Genomic DNA, 19647 nt, shown 5'->3' with positions numbered 1-19647 from the left:
TGTTTTTTTTTTTTTTAAGAAGGATGGTTTTTATCAGCGCATGCAAGGAGGGAGAGGGGGAGAGAGGGTGACAGGGAGAGAGAGAGAGAGAGAGAGAGAGAGAGAGAGAGAGAGAGAGAGAGAGAGAGAGAGAGAGAGAGAGAGAGAGAGAGAGAGAGAGAGAGAGAGAGAGAGAGAGAGAGAGAGAGAGAGAGAGAGAGAGAGAAGCTCAGTCCTTCCCCCAGCAGCCTAGGCCTACAGCAGCATAGCTAAAGAGTAGAGGACTTTAACTTTTTAACTATCAGCTCTGTCATACAGGAAAGTTTTAAGCCTGGTCTTGAAAGTTACTAAAGAGTCCGCCCCCCCGGACCGATACTGGAAGTTGGTTCCATAGAAGAGGAGCCTGATAACTGATATGTTAATACTAATGTGATATGAGCTGCTGTCATGACCAACGAGTGATCTAATCTAGCAATTAACATCAGGTGGTTAATATCATTAAGAGGTGATTTTGCAGAAGAGATGGCCTGATTATGTTTTTAAGTCTGTGTGAACCAATCAGAGCAGAGACTTTCTATTTTTTCTTTCTTTTTTGCTATAGTCACAACTAACAGATGAAAAGAGGGGACAAAACAGATTTTAAAACAAGCATTTGAGGACAGTCTTAGTGGATCGGAAAGCAAGCTTCCACAGTGAAAAGGTGAAGCAGAAACCAGAGGAAAAGTGGTTTGCCTGAAGAGGGGGAGGGCATCGCTGAGGCTGTTGTCAAAACAAAAACCTAGTCCACAAATCCTCAGATACACCTCAGCTACTGATCTCCCTTCAGCGCATGTGGAGTGAATGCAGTGAACACAGTCAACAATCACAAATGTCCAAACCATCCTACTGAGTTCTGTAGCAAGTGAAAAACCAGGATACAGGATAATTAAATGTAAATGTAAAGTAATGGTGATTGAGAATGACAGTAGAAAAACAACAAGTCTGATCTCCACATAATTCAGTAGTTATATGAATGAGTTGGTAAAACAAGTGTGCATTCATCTGCATCACCTGCTCATTGTAGAAAACCAAGAAAAAATACTTCAATGTGCAGACAATCTTGTCATTGTGTCCTCTGCAGCACAAGGACCACAAGAAAAATCTGTCCTCACTGGAGCAAGGAATAATAGTTTGGCCTCACCATAAGCTCCTCTACGTGAGTTAGAGTTAAATGTTGATGGCACAATGTAATGCTTTAGGCATTGTTGGTGTTGAAATTTGTTTCCAATAAGCCTCACTTTCTTCATGCAATCCACCAACCACAGGGTACAAAATCGGCCAGAAAATGAAGGCTGGATTTACAGAACAAAGGAAGTGTGCCATCTACTTTTGTGTAATGAGTAGAAAAAGAGGACCGTAGCCATTAGTAGCCTTTGAGTGCTGACATCAATAAAGAGGTTAGTTGATGAGGCAATCAGAAGAGATCATCTGAGCGTCTTCTATGATTGGCTGGTTATGTTCTGTGTGATGAAATGAAAATATAGAAGACTTTTGGTAAACACCAAGAAACCAAATCCTACCTGGTTGAATGTTAGTAGGGCTTAGGGCACTGAGTGCTTTGTTGTGGCACCACAAAGTTCCAGAAATCCTGACAGCTGATTTTCAGGAATACAGGCTTTGAGCATTTCTCTTCATACTGAACTCTTTTACAGTATTAATATAGAACCTTGACCTGATTTATAGTCACAAAAGAAATGAAAATCGACCTTTAGGCTGATAATATTCAGACTGTCTGAGTGTTTAGACTAAATAATCCATATTTTTGGTTTTCGTGATGTTTATGTTGTGCATGTTCATATCTTGCTGAGGTTATGGTAATGATATATGGTTCAGCCCTACAATTTACTGCTAGAAACATAAAAATGGAGCCAAATTATCCTGACAAAATAGCTCTCAGGCTAATAGCTGTGTCAGCGTTGCCAGAAGTCTAACCAAGACGCTGCAGGGGTTTAGCAATATTCTGTCTGATGTGTTGGCCTATTGGGCTTCAAAATTAGTTTTGGGTTATAAAGAAAAAAATACTTTGAAAATATGGGTTACTCTAAACCCATTTGAAAAAACACTGCTATACCTTACCCTTCCCCTAAAATCCCTAGGGCCCAAACAAAAGACGCAGCAGGAGATGACAAACTGTCCTCTCCCTACAACTCTAATCTGCAGCTCCAAAGCACACTGTAAAATCTTGTCAGCGGCCATCATGACTTAAAGTGTTGTGAAAAGTAGAGGCTCACTTCTAAAACAGAGGCAGAAGAAAATGCAGATATAAATGGGAATAGTTGGACAAGGTATGCAAACATTCCTCCTGTCGTCCTTCTCCTCTGTGGCTCTGTTCCCCTCAGACATGTCCTCAGCTAGTTAAAGAAGAATCTGTTCTTGTTCCACTGAAGAAATGGATCCATTATTACAAGGCCAATGACTCACTCAAACCTGGAGTGACAGCCAAACACGTGTTCCCTTGACCAGACCTTTCTGGGCTTTTGTCCTTTTTTTCTTGAAGAGTTTTGTTTCATTGTCATGGATTTTAAACTAAACTGATTCAGGCCTGAACAGCCATCAGGATTGAACTCTGCTCATGAAAAACAAAGAAAAGAAGGCAATTATTTTGAGCAGCAGCATGCGCTCTATAAAGATGCGCCTCATTATCATTATTAGTAACTCAGGTTTGTGTTTCTGCTGTGTTTGTGATGTCTGAGAACCTGGCTGCACTGCTCAAAAGTTTAGCTATCAATCCTTCTCTTTGCTCCAAATGTCCAAACTATCGGATGGATTGTTGAGGAAATTCATGTTTCCTAGAAGATCGATCTGAATGACTTTGGATCCACTAACAGTTAAATGTTTTCATCTATCTATTGAAGTACTGCAACATCAGCCTGATGGATTAGCACACAGATCGTCATGGTGCCCTGCACTCAACATTTCCTCTGGTGCAACAAATAATTTATGGTTTGGTATTCATGCTCCTGAAGGGTGAACAAATAAACCTGAACTTACAACCAATTGGAAGAAATTTAGCTTTCCAACCAAATATCTGCAAAACTAATGACACTTACTTTGGCTGCAGCTAGAGCCAAAGCTGTGTTAAATGCTCAGTTTAAAATGTTACCATGCTAACACACTTAAGTAACTTCAGTATATAACTTCAGGATCACCTGTTTTGCAGCATAAGGTTCAGCATTAATCTCAGGTTTTGTGATAAGCTTCATCCTTATTTAGAATTATCACACCTCTACTCAGTTGCTGCTGTTGTGAGAAGTGAAGTATTATGGCCTTGCCACAAAACACATTAAAAGTTCTGTTCATGCACATGCAGGAGAGCAAGCAGAAAAAGGCAACCCTCTGGCGCTCAGTCCTCACTTCTTCTGTGCCTTAACATCTTGTTTTCTCTGCATACTGGGGACCTGGTTCCTGTTTGAAACTTCCCTTCACATTAAGTACTTCCTTATCTGCTCTTAAAATCTAGTGATAAATCTAATGAGAATTACACATTTAATGATGAAGTAATGTGTGGAGTCTGCATGTTCTCCCCGTGCCAGTATGGGTTTGCGCCCACAGTGCAAAGACATGGATGTCTAGAGGGTGTGTGTGACGGGTTGATTGTGTCTCATTGTTTGCTGGCCCTGTGACAGACTGGCGTCCCTCACCCGGACCGTTGGCTGGGATTGGTTCCAGCATCCCCCTGACCCTCATCAATAGGCGGTGGAAAGTTAGTTAGCTGGCAAGTGTGAGGAGAAATGCTCTAGGAGTTTGATAGAAAAGAAACAGGACAGAGGGAAAAGGGAAACAGATCATGCTAAAGCACGATGCTGCTAACAGCACAAAAATAACAGATATACATTTGTACAACAAGGAAATGAAGATGCTGGCATTAAAAACTATTTTGATCATATTCAATAATCAGTAATACTGAATGTTATTATTTGTATTTTTCATTTTAGAATCTGACACAAACATTTTAAGTGCTGTTTGGTGGCACCATCACTTATATTTTCTCTCTCTACATGAGAAAACTCAAGCAGTTAACCAACAAACTCCTGGTCCAGACCAGGGTTCTCTTTGTGTGCAGCAGTTTGCCTTATCAAACTGATCACACTTATCTCACCAAGGTCTTGTATTGCACTGTCAGTGATGTCCCTCACTGTGAGTCTATGGGAATAAAAGAGTCACTGTAACTGTAATGGGCCTGAAATGTGAAATAGACCATTATAAAATCTTGCTAATATTGTATAAGTGATAATATAATATATCATGATGTTTGGGCTGCACTGTACCCAGATGCTAAATCTCCCTAACTGACAGTTGAGACAAGACAATCAAGGTCATTTTTACAGTTGAAAATACCGACAACATGAATGGTCACAAATAGGTATCTACTCATCTCACAGTATGAAAAAAAAGCACATATGTGAATGTATGAAGCAATTTTTTAAAATTTTGATTTGTTAAATGCTTAATAAAAGTAATTCGATAAATTAGGTTAAAATCCTTTGCTTTATTGTCATGGCAGGAATTAAAATGAACATTTTAATGGAGATTCCATATAACTTTAGGTTCTGATGTTGTTTTTGCTGCAGCTTTGGAATCTTAGGCAGTGATGATCATTAGGTTACAAACAATATGACTGAAGTGAGTCAGTGTTTCATTCTGGATGATTTTGTATGGCATTCTCAAAAATTTGTGCTGAATTTCCTCAGCACTGACCATTTTTGACTGGGGTGATTCACTCTGTATTGATAAGGCTGAGATTCAGCTTCACTCCCGCCCTACCTCTTCATTCATCTGTTTCTTATCAGTTTTCACACTAGTCAAACATCTCTTATTTTTCCAAGTGTGACCTTCATGTTTGTACAAACAAGTCACATCTATTTTATAGTTTTTACCCTGATCTAATAACTTATAACTAGCATGTGCATGGATTTCCTGTCACCTGCCTCAAACTTCTGAATGTCTTATTATTTATGTTTTTTGTTTGAAACAGTTTATTGAAACTAGAAAATTCCTTGGCAGAAATTTCGAGAGTGACTTGGGGGGCTGCTGCCGGGACGTCGACTTGGCAGCTGTACAGATATACTGAACCACGTATAACTGTGTGCCAGAATGCATGGGAACTGACGAAGCCCTTTGGATAAGAGGCAAAGCTTCTTTGACAAAACCCAAGTCCTGAGTTCAGTTAATTTCCATTCAACTGTTGGATGGATATGACTACGATCTGTTTGAATGAGAATATACACAGACAGACGTATGTCTTTAGACACATAACTATTTAATTGACACATACACCCTGTGACACTACTGTAAAAACTGAACAATGCTGTCTATCTGTTGTGTGTCTGTGTGTGTCAGCTGTGTTTCTGTTTGTCTCATTATGTACATTCCTGTGTGCGTGTGCATATTTTCCCTGTGTGTGCGTTTGTATATTTGTCTTTGTGCATCTTTATCTGTCTCTGTGTGTGTTGTGCAGGCTAACACAAATGTCAGTAGTAACAGTTGATCAGCTGCTCTCATATCAGAGGAGTCTGGAATGAGTACATTGATTTGTTAGAGTCAGAGAAGAAATCCTTCAAAGTGATGGCCATAGTCAGTGTTCGTCAGCTGTGTCTTTGTGTATCTTTTTCTGTGTGTGTCTGCATATGTTTATGTGTGTGTGTCAGTTGTTTGTGTATCTGTGTGGGTTTGTCTGTGTATGTGTTTCTGTATGTGTAATTGTTCCTATGAATAGAGCTGTATATGACTGTCTTTCTGTGTATTTGTGTCTGTTTGTGTTTCTGTGCGTGTGTGTGCGTCTGTATATTTGTCTGTGTCTTTGTGTGTCTGTATGTGTGCGTTCCACTGTCTCTCTGTGTGAGTCATGCACTTTGTGTGCATGTCTGTATGTGTGTTTTGTGTCTGTGTCTCTTGTATCTGGCTGTGTTTTTGTGTGCTTGTCTCTCTGGATACGGTTGTGTATGTCTGTATTTGTGTTTCTATATATATGTATGTGCCTAGGGCTGTCTGTGTGTATTTATGTCTCTTTGTATGTGTCTGGCTGTGTTGTTGTGTGCCCATCCATCTGTATGTGTGTGTGTGTGTGTGTGTGTGTGTGTGTGTGTCTGCATATCCGTGAGTGTGTCTGTATGTCGGTATATCAGTCTCTGTGTGTGTCTGTGGATCAGTGTCTGTGTGTGTCTGTATGTCTGTATGTCAGTCGCTGTGTGTGTGTTTGTATATCAGTCTCTGTGTGTGTCTGTGTGTGTCTGTGTGTGTCCTGCAGTCTAACACAAATGTCAGTAGTAACAGCTGATCAGCAGCCTGATGACATCATTGACTGCAGCTGTGTGTCTGAGCTTGGATTGCATCATCCTTCTCAGAAAGCCCAGAAAACAGGTTCATTTCTGTCAGCGAGCCTCTCACTCTGAGGCAATTTGCGACAAAACGGTAACTCCTATCAGAAAAGCGAGCAGACGCTGAGCACCACAACAAGTGTCTGAAGCTGTGTGTGTATTTTGATGTTTCTAGGATGTAAAATGTGGACACAGGAGTGAGTTAAAAACACATGAAAATGTGAACTCCTCTCCCTCCAGGCAGAGAAAAATACATGGGGAGTAATAGGAGAGAGGAGGGGTGAGCATGTCCTTTAGAGGGGCACAGTTCAAATTTGGTTTGTCCCACAGTTAAAGTAAAGACATTTTTCAAGAGAGCACAAGAATCTCTACTACTTTGGAGAAAATGATGTGCGTACCTTAAACTATGTGCCCATGAGGGCGATTTACCAATAATTTTTTGGATAATCATCAGCTCACTGACGCACTCTAACTGAAGTGTCCTCCACTCTAACACCAACATTCCGTGCAATACACACACATGGGAAACTAAAACTTTCAGCAGAAATGAGGTGAGACGAGCATCACGCTTGAACAATCGCTGTTTGAAAAGAATAAAAGATATCAGAAAGATTAAAACACCACTCGAAAGATTCTTTTGTTGTTTTTTCATGCTTCTCACTCAAGTTAACGAGCAGCTCCACTCTGGATTTGACGAAAGTGACAACAGACTATTGTATTGTGAGTCTGTGGACAGCATTTACAAAACATTCAGTTTTACCTACATGATGTATGCCACATTAACATAATGCATAACAGGCCATGCCAGGAAACTTAAATGATTACTTTTTCTACTACAACATCTAACTGCAATCTGCATTCATCATATGAAACACCATGTTGATACCAGTTCATTATGCACATAATTTTTATTAAACATGAAATTAAAAAAAAAAAAAAAAAAAAAAGTGGTGACTTCAGATTCAAAATTTTTTACACGTCCCGAAGTAATGCTTTTCTTCATCTTGCTCAGACAAAAAGAAAATGGAAGACTATTATAAATAATGACATTAAAAAGGAATTCAAATGGTATCAGAGCATACAACATCACTGTGCAAAAATATGACTCCTTTATATATTCAATTCATCACAAAAAACATGTGAATTTCACAAACTTAGTCTTTCAAAAATGAAGACTCAAACAGACTGTGTACATATTAACACATTCAATCTTCAATATTCAATATAATTTAACACAATCAAAGAAATAAATCCAAAAAGATAAAATCTGATTCGTATCAAACATTATCACTTATCTCTGTCTATTTAGCCATAGCTGGGACAGTGGTTGACGAGCACCAGGGCATGTCCACACGGCGGTGGGCCTGTATGCTGCGTCTCTGGGGCCCACTGCTGCTCCGAGATCCCCTGCAGTTTCTGTGTGTGGCCGCGAGGAGGCACTGCAGGAGTCTTGGTAGTGGAGAGGCTATATACTGGCAGGTGGAAACTAACATAGTCAGCTTCTCTTTTCACCCTCCTTTAGAAAGGCTAGCCAGCGGAAGTAGATGTAAGCAGAGAGTAGCACCAGCAGTAGCAACGTACACTAACTCTAAGCACTACACTACAGCACTTAACGCTTCACACGTACCCTGTGTTAGCACAAAATGCAGTGTGTACAAACACACACAGAGAGATAACACAGTACAAATGGAGCAGGCTCTGATGGAGGCCATACCACAACACAGGGAAAAAGGGTTGCAAAAGAAGGAGAACATGCTCCAGGATTAGCCATGTTGCCGAAGAAATGAAAATGCTTACCTTACAAGAATACCTACCGCTAATCGGGCCGGTCCTATCTGCTGAAAGGATGAACATACCTACCACCACTCCATCCTGCGATGAAACATCTACGCTCTATACTTACCAAGAATCTTTTTCTGCCTAACAGTTGCCACATCCAACTAAAATCAAGGAAGAAACCAAGTGGGACAGCCATCCAGACACGATTCCACGACTGTGGAATCGCATCCACTCTCTTCTCAAACATACTCATTACAGTGACAGGGTTGCTCTGAAGAACCTCCAGTCGAGCTTTGAAAAGTCCACTTCTTCACCTTGCTGTGCTTTTATGACCTCAATAACTTCAGCAGCAGAAAAGGTAACAAAAAAGGTGGGCCTGCCCAACTGTCTGACCATAGCGTGTAGATCTCTAAGTGTCTTCTCCCAGTACACTGGAGTTCCTCTAAGGGGTTGCATGAACTGTGTCACTTCCCTCTTTTGGATGAACTTTTCCAATCCTTCTTTATCCTGAAGCATCTGGTTTGAAATTTTCCTCTCATCTTTGGTTTTTTTCTTTCCCTTCCGTGTTTGGATCGACACGCTGTTGGTCACCATGTGTGTTTCCATCACAAATTGTGCAAAGAAGAGGTAAGTTTGGTCCTTCGCAAACCGGGTGTCCACACAGAAGAACCTTGCGTTGAAATATTCACTTGGGGACAATTTGATTTCCCTGACCTTGTCCAATGTGTTTTGTCCAGTTGGGAACTGGATAGGAAAAGTCATTGCTTCAAGTTTTGGTACAGTGAAGAAGCTGAAGGGTTTGTTCCCTTGGGCGGGAGCAACGCTGACTATCCCATCTCCGTAGGATAGAACTTCCTGTGCTATGTCGAGAGGCTGCATGCAAGTGTCCAAGGCCAGACCTGGTCTAAGATCCTCCTTTTCTTGGTCCACGTTATTGGGCTGTTGTTCGTCTGTGGTTGTCATTTCCCCTTTATGTTCGTCAGGCTGTACAGCGTCTGGGTTGACCTGTCCTTCATTGACTGGCTGATCTTCCTCTAGAATTTCAAATGTAACGTTTTCATTGACGGTTATATCACGGCATTTGGAATGCTTCTCTTTCAGAGTCGTTAGTCCTGCTAGCACATTCTTCATGTTCACAGTGTAGAAGCGCTGATGTCCCTTGTACTTAATCTTCCATTTCAACTTGACCTGCAGCAGCTGGGCTTCGGGGCTGGGCCTCAGGAGAGCATTCACGCTCGACTGCACCATGTACTGTCCGTTGTCGTCCTTTTGGCAATTTTCGCAAACGGTAAGATTTTTGCGATCAGCTGCCTTTCAAGTACATTTAACTCTTCTAGCTCTGGTGGAATGGGTGCTAGCTCCAAGTTATTGGCAACCACGATGGATGGCATCTCTCCTCTGGTGAGGTGGCTGTCGCAGGTGTGGCAGATCCACTCCTGCATCCTCCCTTGTGGTACGGTGCGAGGGGCTGAGCATTGACCTTCACATTTGTGGATATACTTACCTGTCAAGCAATCAGCCACCACATGAAGGTTTTTGACATATTTGTCTTTCTTGCAATACTTTACCTGATCTGGGAAGAGAACTCTGTCTCACACTGTGCAAACGTGTGGGCCCATGTCGAATCCTTTCCTGAAATGAAGCGTTAGCAGCTTGCATCGAAGGGTTAACCACAGGCAGTGGAGTTTCTGGGCGGCGGCTTGCAACTTTGTATTTCCTCTTTACTTACTTGTGACGAATACAAAGAAAACTGCAAAGCACTCTGGAGTTACTATGAGCACAGCATGGCGGACGTCTTGTGAAAGGCAGTCCAGGTTCTTGGCAAGGGACAACAGACCACTGTCTTCTTCGACTCCCAGGCCACCTACCATCAGATCTGACGCGTTCATGTTTACAGTGTAAACATTACTCTCGGTGAATACCTGCTTAGGCATAGGCATAATAAATAAACTCAATTTCTCTGTGCTGAGGAGCCATCTCTTTACCTGCCTGTGTTATTCAGTGTGGAAGGAATGAGCTGCGACTGTCATAACCAAACAATTGACTTAACCCGGAGAATCAAATGTCAGAAGAAGAGGAGGAAGTACATAGCAACCTGTCATTTCTCTTTTGAAACTACTTAGATATACTGCAGGAAATGCATGAGTGAACATCATCCTTCTCACAGTGACCCAGAGTGTATATGTCTGTCTGTGTAAGGTAATCCAAGATTGACTATATGATCTGAATTTAAGCATTGCTTACTGAACTTTCAGTAAAATGCTCTTCATCAGTGGCAGTGACAGTTACAAGTGGGTAAAGCTCAGGCAAAGATTGAGTCCAGGAGTAGAGTGCGAACCCAGGACCTTCTTGTTGCTTTAATGACAGAATCAGAATAAAAATATGACATGACTGACTTTATTCGGTAGAACAGGAGCATTCTCCAGAACAGGAAGTACTGAGCAGAAAACGTCTGATTTCAGCATCACACGGGCATGGCACAGTCTTGCCTTTAAATGAACAAAAGCTCATTCATGCTCCGTTTGCAAGATCTGGTGGTTCCACAAAATTTGAATATGTGTGTGACTCACGCTTATTTTGCCATAGCAGTGTAACTCTAGCATAAAGAACCTGCTGTCTGACTCGCCTGACTCTCGTGCCACCATCAGGTCGATGTGTCTTACAGTAGCAGTTACTGAATGGATGTTCCAGGACATTTTGTACATAAAAACACAAATGTGGTTTCTTTTATTTCAGTGGATTACCACAGGACTGTTTTAACTGCTCTTCCTGGGCAGCCACTCCACAGACTGCTGGACGTTGAAGTTAGACAAGGAAGAGAAATTAGCTTCACTTACTGGCTCTTATTCATCTGTATCTTTTAGAATAGATTTTAAAACCTTCCACTGCAGGTTTCAATATATACAGTTTGCTAAAGAAAAAAAGGAAGATATACAACAGTATATATTTCTGGAGCTAGTAGCATCTGTTTGATTTGATTTACTGTTGTATGTCAGCGTCATTAGTGACAACCTAATTCCGTCACTAGTGCATCAGCTATTTCTTTGTGCCTCTTTTTCTCATTCTTATGCATTTGTGACCATGTTGATACATAAAATCCTGCGTGTAAATGCAGCTTGGATAAGATAACAAAAATGGAAGAAATTGCCTCCGGCATTCAACTCTTTGCTCTCTCTTTTCGTCTAAAGTCTCTATGTGTTCTCAGTGGGTTGATGTTTTCACTCCACAGCAATAGAGGAATGTCACAGGTCTCATGCCATTATGTTTTTCATTTATTCTATTGTGGAAACATGAAGTTTTTACCTGACAGCAGAAATAATTGATACTCCCCGGAGACTTTGATCTCTTCATTCTGTCAGCTGTGACTGTTTAACTGATCTTTTATCAGTGAACCGGAAAACGTGGCCTGATCCCCGGGATATCACCATGGATACTATCAGAGATATATCCTCTCGCTCCTTTCTTAAAATTCAATCTCTATGGAGCTATAAAGAGCATCAGTGCAGCTAGATAAGGAAGCAGGAGGTTGTGTCTCTGTCCTGAACTAAGAAACCTTTTAAGCTGAATCCAGGTGCCAGTAGAAAGTGTTCAAGCTGTTAGTACCCCCCAAGAAATCTTTAAGAGCATCTGCACCTCAAAGTTTCCTGTATTTAATTCTCAGCTTGTGATTCAGTTGCAGCTGGACTATAATGACAATGGAGCCATTCATACTCTAACTGTACTGTTCCATTTTTTTCCCATTAGTCCCAGCGATCTGCGGACATTTCTGATGAATAAGGCCAGTTGTTTCTCCTTGTGGTGTGTTTATTTCAGCAGGAACACTGGCCATTTTTGGCTATGTTTGCTCATGGCGGAGGTCTGTTTATATCTTTTTACCAAAGACAAAGGCGACTGTGTCTGTATGTTGTTGCAATTTGGGTCTATCTCTTGCAATGTTTGTGGCATTTCCACCCATCCCGTCCGTTTCTATTGAGAGCATTCACAGGCAATTTGATCATTGGTTGCACATGACGCTGAGGAAAAATTAAGTGTCAAGTGTTCAGTTAGGTTTTACTTAGTGATAAGCTGCTGTAAAACAGGGGTATGACTACATGATTGACTGGCTGTCTGGCTGTCTGCCTGCCTCTCAGTTGGTCAGATGGATGCATGGTGGGAACCGCAGCACTCTAGCTCCGACACAAGATGGGAGTGTCTGCATCCAGGATGTTTAGGATATTTTTTGCGCTTGCGCGTTAACTTTCATTGTTGTAGATTACAGTTTTTTTTTCCCCACTGCTGTGAACAATCACTCACTCATCTTCAACCGCTTATCCGTTTCTGGGTCACGGTGGGTGCTGGGCGACAGCAGGGTACACCCTGGACAGGTCACCAGTCATTCACAGGGCCAGACAGACAGAGATGAGCAACCAGCCACCCTCACATCTATGGGCAATTTTATTTTTCAATGAACCTAACCAGGCCTAAGCTAACCTTTGGACGGTGGGAGGAAACTGGGGTACCAGGATTTAACCCAATTTTGTTACCTGTAAATATATGTTGAATTTGATACAAGACCCTTAACTGCACCAATTCACTTCTTGTAGTTTTAATAAATAAAGACTAAAATTTCTTAGGACCCTACATAGGAATTGATAATTGTTGTATGTTTATGTGCTCTTATTTTTCACAGTTTTATTACATTTAACTGACTAATGTATTCATGAATCAAATCTAACCATTATTATTTAGGTGCCTGTAGTGGTTGGTCTTGTTGTGTTTTCCTCTAGGGATCATACAAGCCTGTGTGATCTCTTCTGTGGGGTTTATACAGTATCAGAACATCAGAAACATCCCTTCCTTTCCATCACCATGCCTCTGCCTTGTATTTGCTTTTTTTCACGCCTCCCTATGTGGTTTCTCCTATAACTTGTTTAAGCAGGCTCTAGAAGCTTTTCAAACCAATCAGAAGGAGAAAGGCAATTCTAAAAACACACTACCTTTGCATTACATCCAGACACACAAAAAGCTGTGTCCAGCTGCTTATCCTCTCAGCTTGCCTATTAGGCTAAATTATATAAACACAGCAAAGCCAGGCTGCTTTCATTCATCCTCAGAAAGAGCACTTTACCTTTATTCTTGGAAGTAGCACTGCAGGTTGACCTCAGATACACTGTGTGGCTTTGCAGCTGATGTATTTGGAGAGAGAAAAAGGATGAGTATGTCTGAAATTATTCAGTATCAGGGCTACCAATGAGTTATTCCACATCCACTGGCACTTATATAATGAGCATTTGTGGTTAGACGATAGTGCTCAACACAATGCAAAACACAGTGGTGTGGACTTTAAAATAGAAAACAGAAGACTCCACCCTTAGAATTCTCTGGAGCAACATGTAATTTTACACCACCAAAAAAAGAAATTTCTCTTGTGGAGAAGAATTGGTGGATCCAAAAACATTATTTTTTGGGTCCACAATATTTTTTATTAACTGATCCAAGTTTTCCATTGATGTTGGTCACATTCCTGTGCGACTTCACTTGATGTAAGTCTGTGTTGTGCTCTCAGCTGGTCATTTGTTGACATGTTGGTGGACTCCAAATGTAATGTTACCGTGTGCTGCACATTGTTATTGTTGTAAGGGAATGGAAGAGGCGCACTGAGGTGAGTCTCTCAGGAGAAAGTAACCTTATTTTCTCTTCTTGTTAATGATTAATAAAGGTCCATATGGTCTAAACGGAGATCTGAAAGGTCCATGCAAAGGTCTCAGTCCAATGCTCAAAGTCCATATTCAGAGATGGATCCTGAAGAGCAGGCACACCAAAGCACAGGCCACCTGGAACCACAATCAAACTCAGCAGGATTAGGTTTTTCTGCATGTTTACTTGAAAGCTGCTATATTTTCATTAGCTCACTATGAAAGGTAGTTTTACCTCAAAGACCGCTAGTTCAACAGCCTGAATCAAGCATTCCAATAACAAATGTTCTCAAGGAACATTTTTATAAATCCTTCTTTTCTGTGATGATATACCCAAAATATCCAAAATAAAAGTATGCAGGATACTCAACCTTGAATGTTAAGCTTCAATAGGAACATGAAATGGTTATGTTTATTTATAAACCTGACAGGAACAGCAATGTACTGTACCTGTACCTTCTGGTAAGCAGTATTAAAATCTGATTGAACCAAATGCCTGACTGCCTGACAGCTTCAATCAAGCTTTGTTGCTTAATCTGTCAACCTCTGCCCACTTCACACACTCATCAGTCCTGCATTGTTTGCTTGAGAACAAAGGCCACATATCATACAAGCCATTGATCACTGTGGGTGGACCGAGCTTCCAATGTTTGTTAATTTTCAAACTTCTGTAGTGGACTTATTTGCACTCGTTGCCAGGTTTTAATTAGGCCTTAGGAGGGATTTGAGTGTGATCTTCTTTCTATGCTATCCTGGCAGCTTTACAGACAGTGACCTGCCATGAAAAGCAATCAGCCTTTTCTTCTGTCTGCTTTTGATGAAAATGCTGTGTAAATACTGGCCTGAATAAGATGGGAGTTGAATTTTGCACACCGCTGTGTGTGGACTAGCTGCAATTGAATTAACTTTAGAGGACTGCCATGTCTTTATATAGCAGATCAAATTGTCTCAAGTAAAAGGGGTGAGAAAGCTGGATTATGTTCCATTTCGATCCTCCTCAATGAATAATACAATAAAGCCCCAGGGACCAAATGGAGATAGGGCTCATCTTTCCTGACCGGCTTCCATTTTCCCATTTGTGTGCAGGGATCTGTTAGTTATGTGTTTCTCCTTGTCAGTGACTCAGCTGCACACAGAGGCTGAGCGAGGCCCAGTGTCATCCTGGTGCAGATCAATGCGTCTGTAACACTGAAGTGTTTGTCTAGGGACGTCTTGGCATTTGACAGCCAACTTTTTCATTCCTTGGACACGGCAAATGTCACCCTCAATGCCGGCAGGCTAAAATGGAGGCAATGCATTTACATCATGGGATGACCTTTCAGGAGATGTTAAACTATTATCTCTATTCTTTATCTTTAGCAGCAGCTCTGCAAGATCTTTCAGTAGAGCAGTGGCAAAAAATTATATGGACAAGACTGTTTTTTGCACCAGATAACTAAAAGATGAACCAAATACAATACAATGGCAACTATGGCACTTTTTATTGTTCTTTGTCCCTGTTATCAATTTTTACCTGTATTAACATGAAGCCATTTGGGCTGATACAGCAATTAATACATTTTTCAGTAAAACTTGGAAATGACTGGCGGGCCCTGCTTTGGATCTCGCCTGTGCGGGGGGCTGGGGGCTGCCTCCCCTGGCGTGCTGGCGCTCTGTGGGACTGGGGATTTGGGGGCTCTTGGGCTATGTTGGGGTTTTTCCAGCGGTGCAGTGTGGCCCCAGGACCTGGGCCACCTTGAACCGTGGGACCAGGGGGTATTGGTATTGATGAAGCACCTTGTGTCTCTGTTGTGCTTCTTGTTTTATTGTACTCTTTCATTCATGTGCTTCCATCTGAAAGAGTCAAACAGCAAATAATTCTGTGCGGCTTCCCCCCTTGTCCCAAACTACACATCCATGTCAACATGTCTGCCAGCTGTGACTAATATTCATATTATATATGTAAGGTCTGATATCTGTAGTCCAGCAATTTAATATTCCACAGCCAGAAAGTGGTGAACTCGCAAGAGGGAGGTTTTTATAAACAGAAATAAGCCAAGATATAATGAGTTGGCTTGAATCTCAATTTAAAAATCCTGATTATTTCCCAACATATTTTTCAAACCAAAGTTTGCTGCGTACAGTCTGTACAGTCCAAGGGTACAACTTCATGTACTGCAAATGAAAATTTCAGCTGCTGATTAGTGCTAATATTTGCTGATACATAAAATACCAACAATTTTCACATATTTATGTATGTATACACATATAGGTTATAAATGTACTTTGGAATATTTATTATTTGCAAACTTCAAAATCCAGAGTTCCTCTACAGACTACTAAAGTCTAGTTTGGTCACAGTGAGTCAGTCCCTGTAACAATTTTGAGCTTTACAGTAGAAATAAACGTGTGCTTTCTACAACCTAATACACATCGAAGTCCCAGCTCCACACAAGCCAAACATCTGTGAAACAGTTTGTCTTTGCTAAGCAACTGTAGTCAGCTGCTGTCAGTCACTTAGCGAGCCAAGCTAATGTCATTAGCTGATGTCCTTAGCTGACTACAGGGGAACTCCTGGCCTGGTGCCTTTCATTATAGTGGTATTATCTGATGACTGTTTCAGCTGACGCTGAGCAGAAACATCTCCTGAAAACTTCATCTCCATTGTATTGGTGGATGTATCAGCACGTTCTCCACCTGGAGATACAGGAAAAATGTACCAAATGGATAAACACAACTTCCTGGAGTGTTTAAGTTATTTGTTAATGAAAATAATCCTGAAAGGGCTAAAAATGTTATTATAGCCTCAGCCTGTATTTTCTAATCCTGCTGCTGCTAAATACCTCAGGGATCTTTAAATTGAAATCTAATCTCCCCCTCACCCTTTTCCCCTCTCTTCTTTTCTTGTTCCTTTTCAGTGAGCTTCTGAGTCCAGACTTCACAGAGACCTACTACAGAGAAGATGGACAACCAGTGATGGTGACCAATCACAATTACAGTGTAAGTACAAAGTAACAAAGTAAAATATGTCTGCAGGAAGTTGTATCTTCTCTCCACAGCTCTTTCAGCCTGTTACTCCTTGTTATTGCTCTTTCTTATTAGTACATTCATCATTGAAAATTTCAATCTCAAAGTGTTCCACTTCTACAGCCTGAGGAGGCCACTGACTTTGAGATGACATTTGCCCAATCAGCTCTAAATATCTGTAACCCTGAAATTATTTAGCATGCCAGCTTCCCCTGTCCTCAATGTGAAAACTATGATTTTATTTCAAGGTGTTTTTGGTTAGATAACGGAAAAGATCTCTGTGAAATGATGATCTCTGTAAAAAAAAAAAATGAAGATATTGTTGTCTTTCAGTCAACAACATAAAAATTCTTACATAAATAAGAATAGTAAATACGAATAGTAAATAAGCCTGTTGCCAACATGAAAATGTGCTTGTTCAGCCTTGAACCTCATTCTGTTTATAGTTAAAAATTGTATCCAACGGTCAGAGAATATGTCACAGCTGAATCAAACGACAAAATAAAGTTTACTGGTGGTGACAATAAAGTCATAAGGCACAATCAAAGAGTGGTGAAGAGAGTGAAAGATGATCCTGCTGAACTCAATCTTGGATCGCAATCCCAATCTCTTCCCTAATCATCCAAAAGACAATGGAGGAAAGCCCATTGGCTTTTTGCAGTGTTCCAAAGACACATTTTTCCTCTTTATTATCATTCTGGAAGCAGCAGTTAGGAAATGGTGAGCTGTGGCCATAAAGGGATGAGCATGGTTGGTAACATCACCCAGATTGACTGTGCATTCAGATCATGATTGACTAATGTTAAGGGCTCATTCTACAGAACAGTTGTCCTCATCTCAGTCTCTTCAGAGAATTGCAGGTGCCAACCCAGAGGGCTCAGAAATTGCATAACAAGTCAGCAGTTTTTGATAAGTATGTAAGACTTTTAGGAGGCAGATGCTCAGCACCAGAGTGAAATGGAAGTGATCCTGAGGCATTTTTCAGTCTCTGAGAGTACAATTAAACAGCAGCCAGAGACCAATACCAAGCTGGTATAAATAATTGAAACAAATGTTTCAATTTGATAGATGACACAATCTATGATCAAGTAATCTTCAACTAAAAATATCATGTAGTAATTCTAAAATGATACGATTACTCATTTTGCAACAGGTCATACATCTGTCTCGGTATCTCAAGAACGCCAGGAGAGAAATGCTCATTTTGCCCTGATTAGAGTGAACTTATTCAGCTTTAGTGCTGGTCACAGTGACCTCATGTCTGCCTGACTCTTGTGGATGCAATACATCAGGAATGGCAGAAGGGAATTTCATTACATCTGGCTTGAACTACCACATGGACAAGGATAAACTCTAATTTTGTGGTCGCAAGTTCAAAGACCACCGTGACGTCTTAAATCTCATTCTGGACCATAAGTCACAAATTCAGGCACAGGCTGTGATGTAAATGAACAAAAATGTCTAGCATAAAATAATGGACTTGAAGGCAAACTTCACTGGGACATCATACTCACAGTCAAACCATTTTGGCCATTTTATACCATTATTATCGGATAGGACAGTTTAGGAAGACAGAGAATGTGAGTAAAAGAAGTAAAATGGAAAACAGGCAGGAGTCCAGCTGGCTGAAAATTCAACCAGTGACTGAGGTTACCTTATAATCTTTAATGGTGTCAGGGGATGAGGAGGGAACTCTTTCACCTGTAGATCAGTCAGTTTGTGGAGATTTTTTATCTTCACACTTTGGCAGTTTAGAGTTAAAGCATCCCAGCAGTACATCATAATCTAATTAGACTATAGGTTGAAATTCAGTATGGTGGATTTTCCTTTGATTATTTTTCAGTGAGAGTCTCGGAAGTGGTGTCTTACAGCAAACAGGCTCTGCTGTTTGAAGGACCCAGGCAGTGATATGCATTCTGCTGGGAGAGAAAATCTACATTAAAGAATATGAATCTTTGTTAAATCAACAAGATCATAAATCTCAGAAGAAGCTGCAGCAGTGTTACAGGAAGGAAATGTCATGGTACATGCCTGTGTAGACTCAAGAATGAAAATAAGTATACTGGAAGTGCTTGGAGCCTGGAGAATCAGATAAAAGAGGGACACAGAGACGCCTGTGTTAAACCTGTTGAAATGAAAATGTTTACAGCCTGGAACTGTTTTGTCTCATGACAGCTGTGTGCAGTATGCATCTTTATATAACTCACCAGGTAATGTTTCATGTTTGAGGTTGGGGTCTTTTTGAGTGTCAGGCAAACTCACATATATATCCCACCTCTGTCCATTTTCACATCAGCTGATAGTTTAACTGAGCTCAGAAACCTGAGCTGGCATCACAGACAAAATGTCCATCTTTCTATTTTTCTAGATAATGATGGACTTTATGGAAGCTGTTGTGTATGCGTGAGGCAGGGAGCAGGACCTGTCATTCTGGTTGAAGTGTGACACATCAAAGAGCTTTAATCGGTACACAGATGGATACAGATGTGGAAGCAAATAGCCTCCCTGTTACATTTAGATGAACTTTATTCAACAGTGGGAGCATAACAGCACAGAACTTAAAGAGGAAGTTGCTGATAAAGACTAAGAGCACTTACATTTTCACTCTCATTTCACTTTCTCTGTCAAAATCCACTTAAAGGTAATAAATTGCTTTTTGAAGGAGATGAGGTCTTGAAGACTGGGGGAAACAAATTATTGTCCTGTTGTTAAGCAAGGCAACATCCACAGTTTCTCCAGAAAAAAAAAAAAACCAACCAGTACTAAGTGTGAGATCCTCTTGGCTCTTTTGATCTACTCTTTGCTCTTTCATCAACAGCATTTAGCAAAGCCACAATCCTTTGCATGTGATC

General features: G+C 40.9%; 1 protein-coding gene across 1 annotated transcript in view; it reads left to right on the top strand.

The window, feature by feature from the left end:
- Positions 1 to 19647, top strand: part of adam19a (ADAM metallopeptidase domain 19a) — a 173785-nt gene that overhangs the window by 92226 nt on the left and 61912 nt on the right. The window contains exon 4 of the mRNA XM_029526173.1: positions 16687 to 16768. Within this exon, the coding sequence (XP_029382033.1) occupies positions 16687 to 16768 (82 nt within the window). The remainder of the gene's footprint in view (positions 1 to 16686; positions 16769 to 19647) is intronic.

The sequence above is a fragment of the Echeneis naucrates genome, chromosome 18, assembly GCF_900963305.1.
Source record: "Echeneis naucrates chromosome 18, fEcheNa1.1, whole genome shotgun sequence".
NCBI lineage: Eukaryota > Metazoa > Chordata > Actinopteri > Carangiformes > Echeneidae > Echeneis > Echeneis naucrates.
This window is presented reverse-complemented; position numbering and strand designations above follow the sequence as displayed.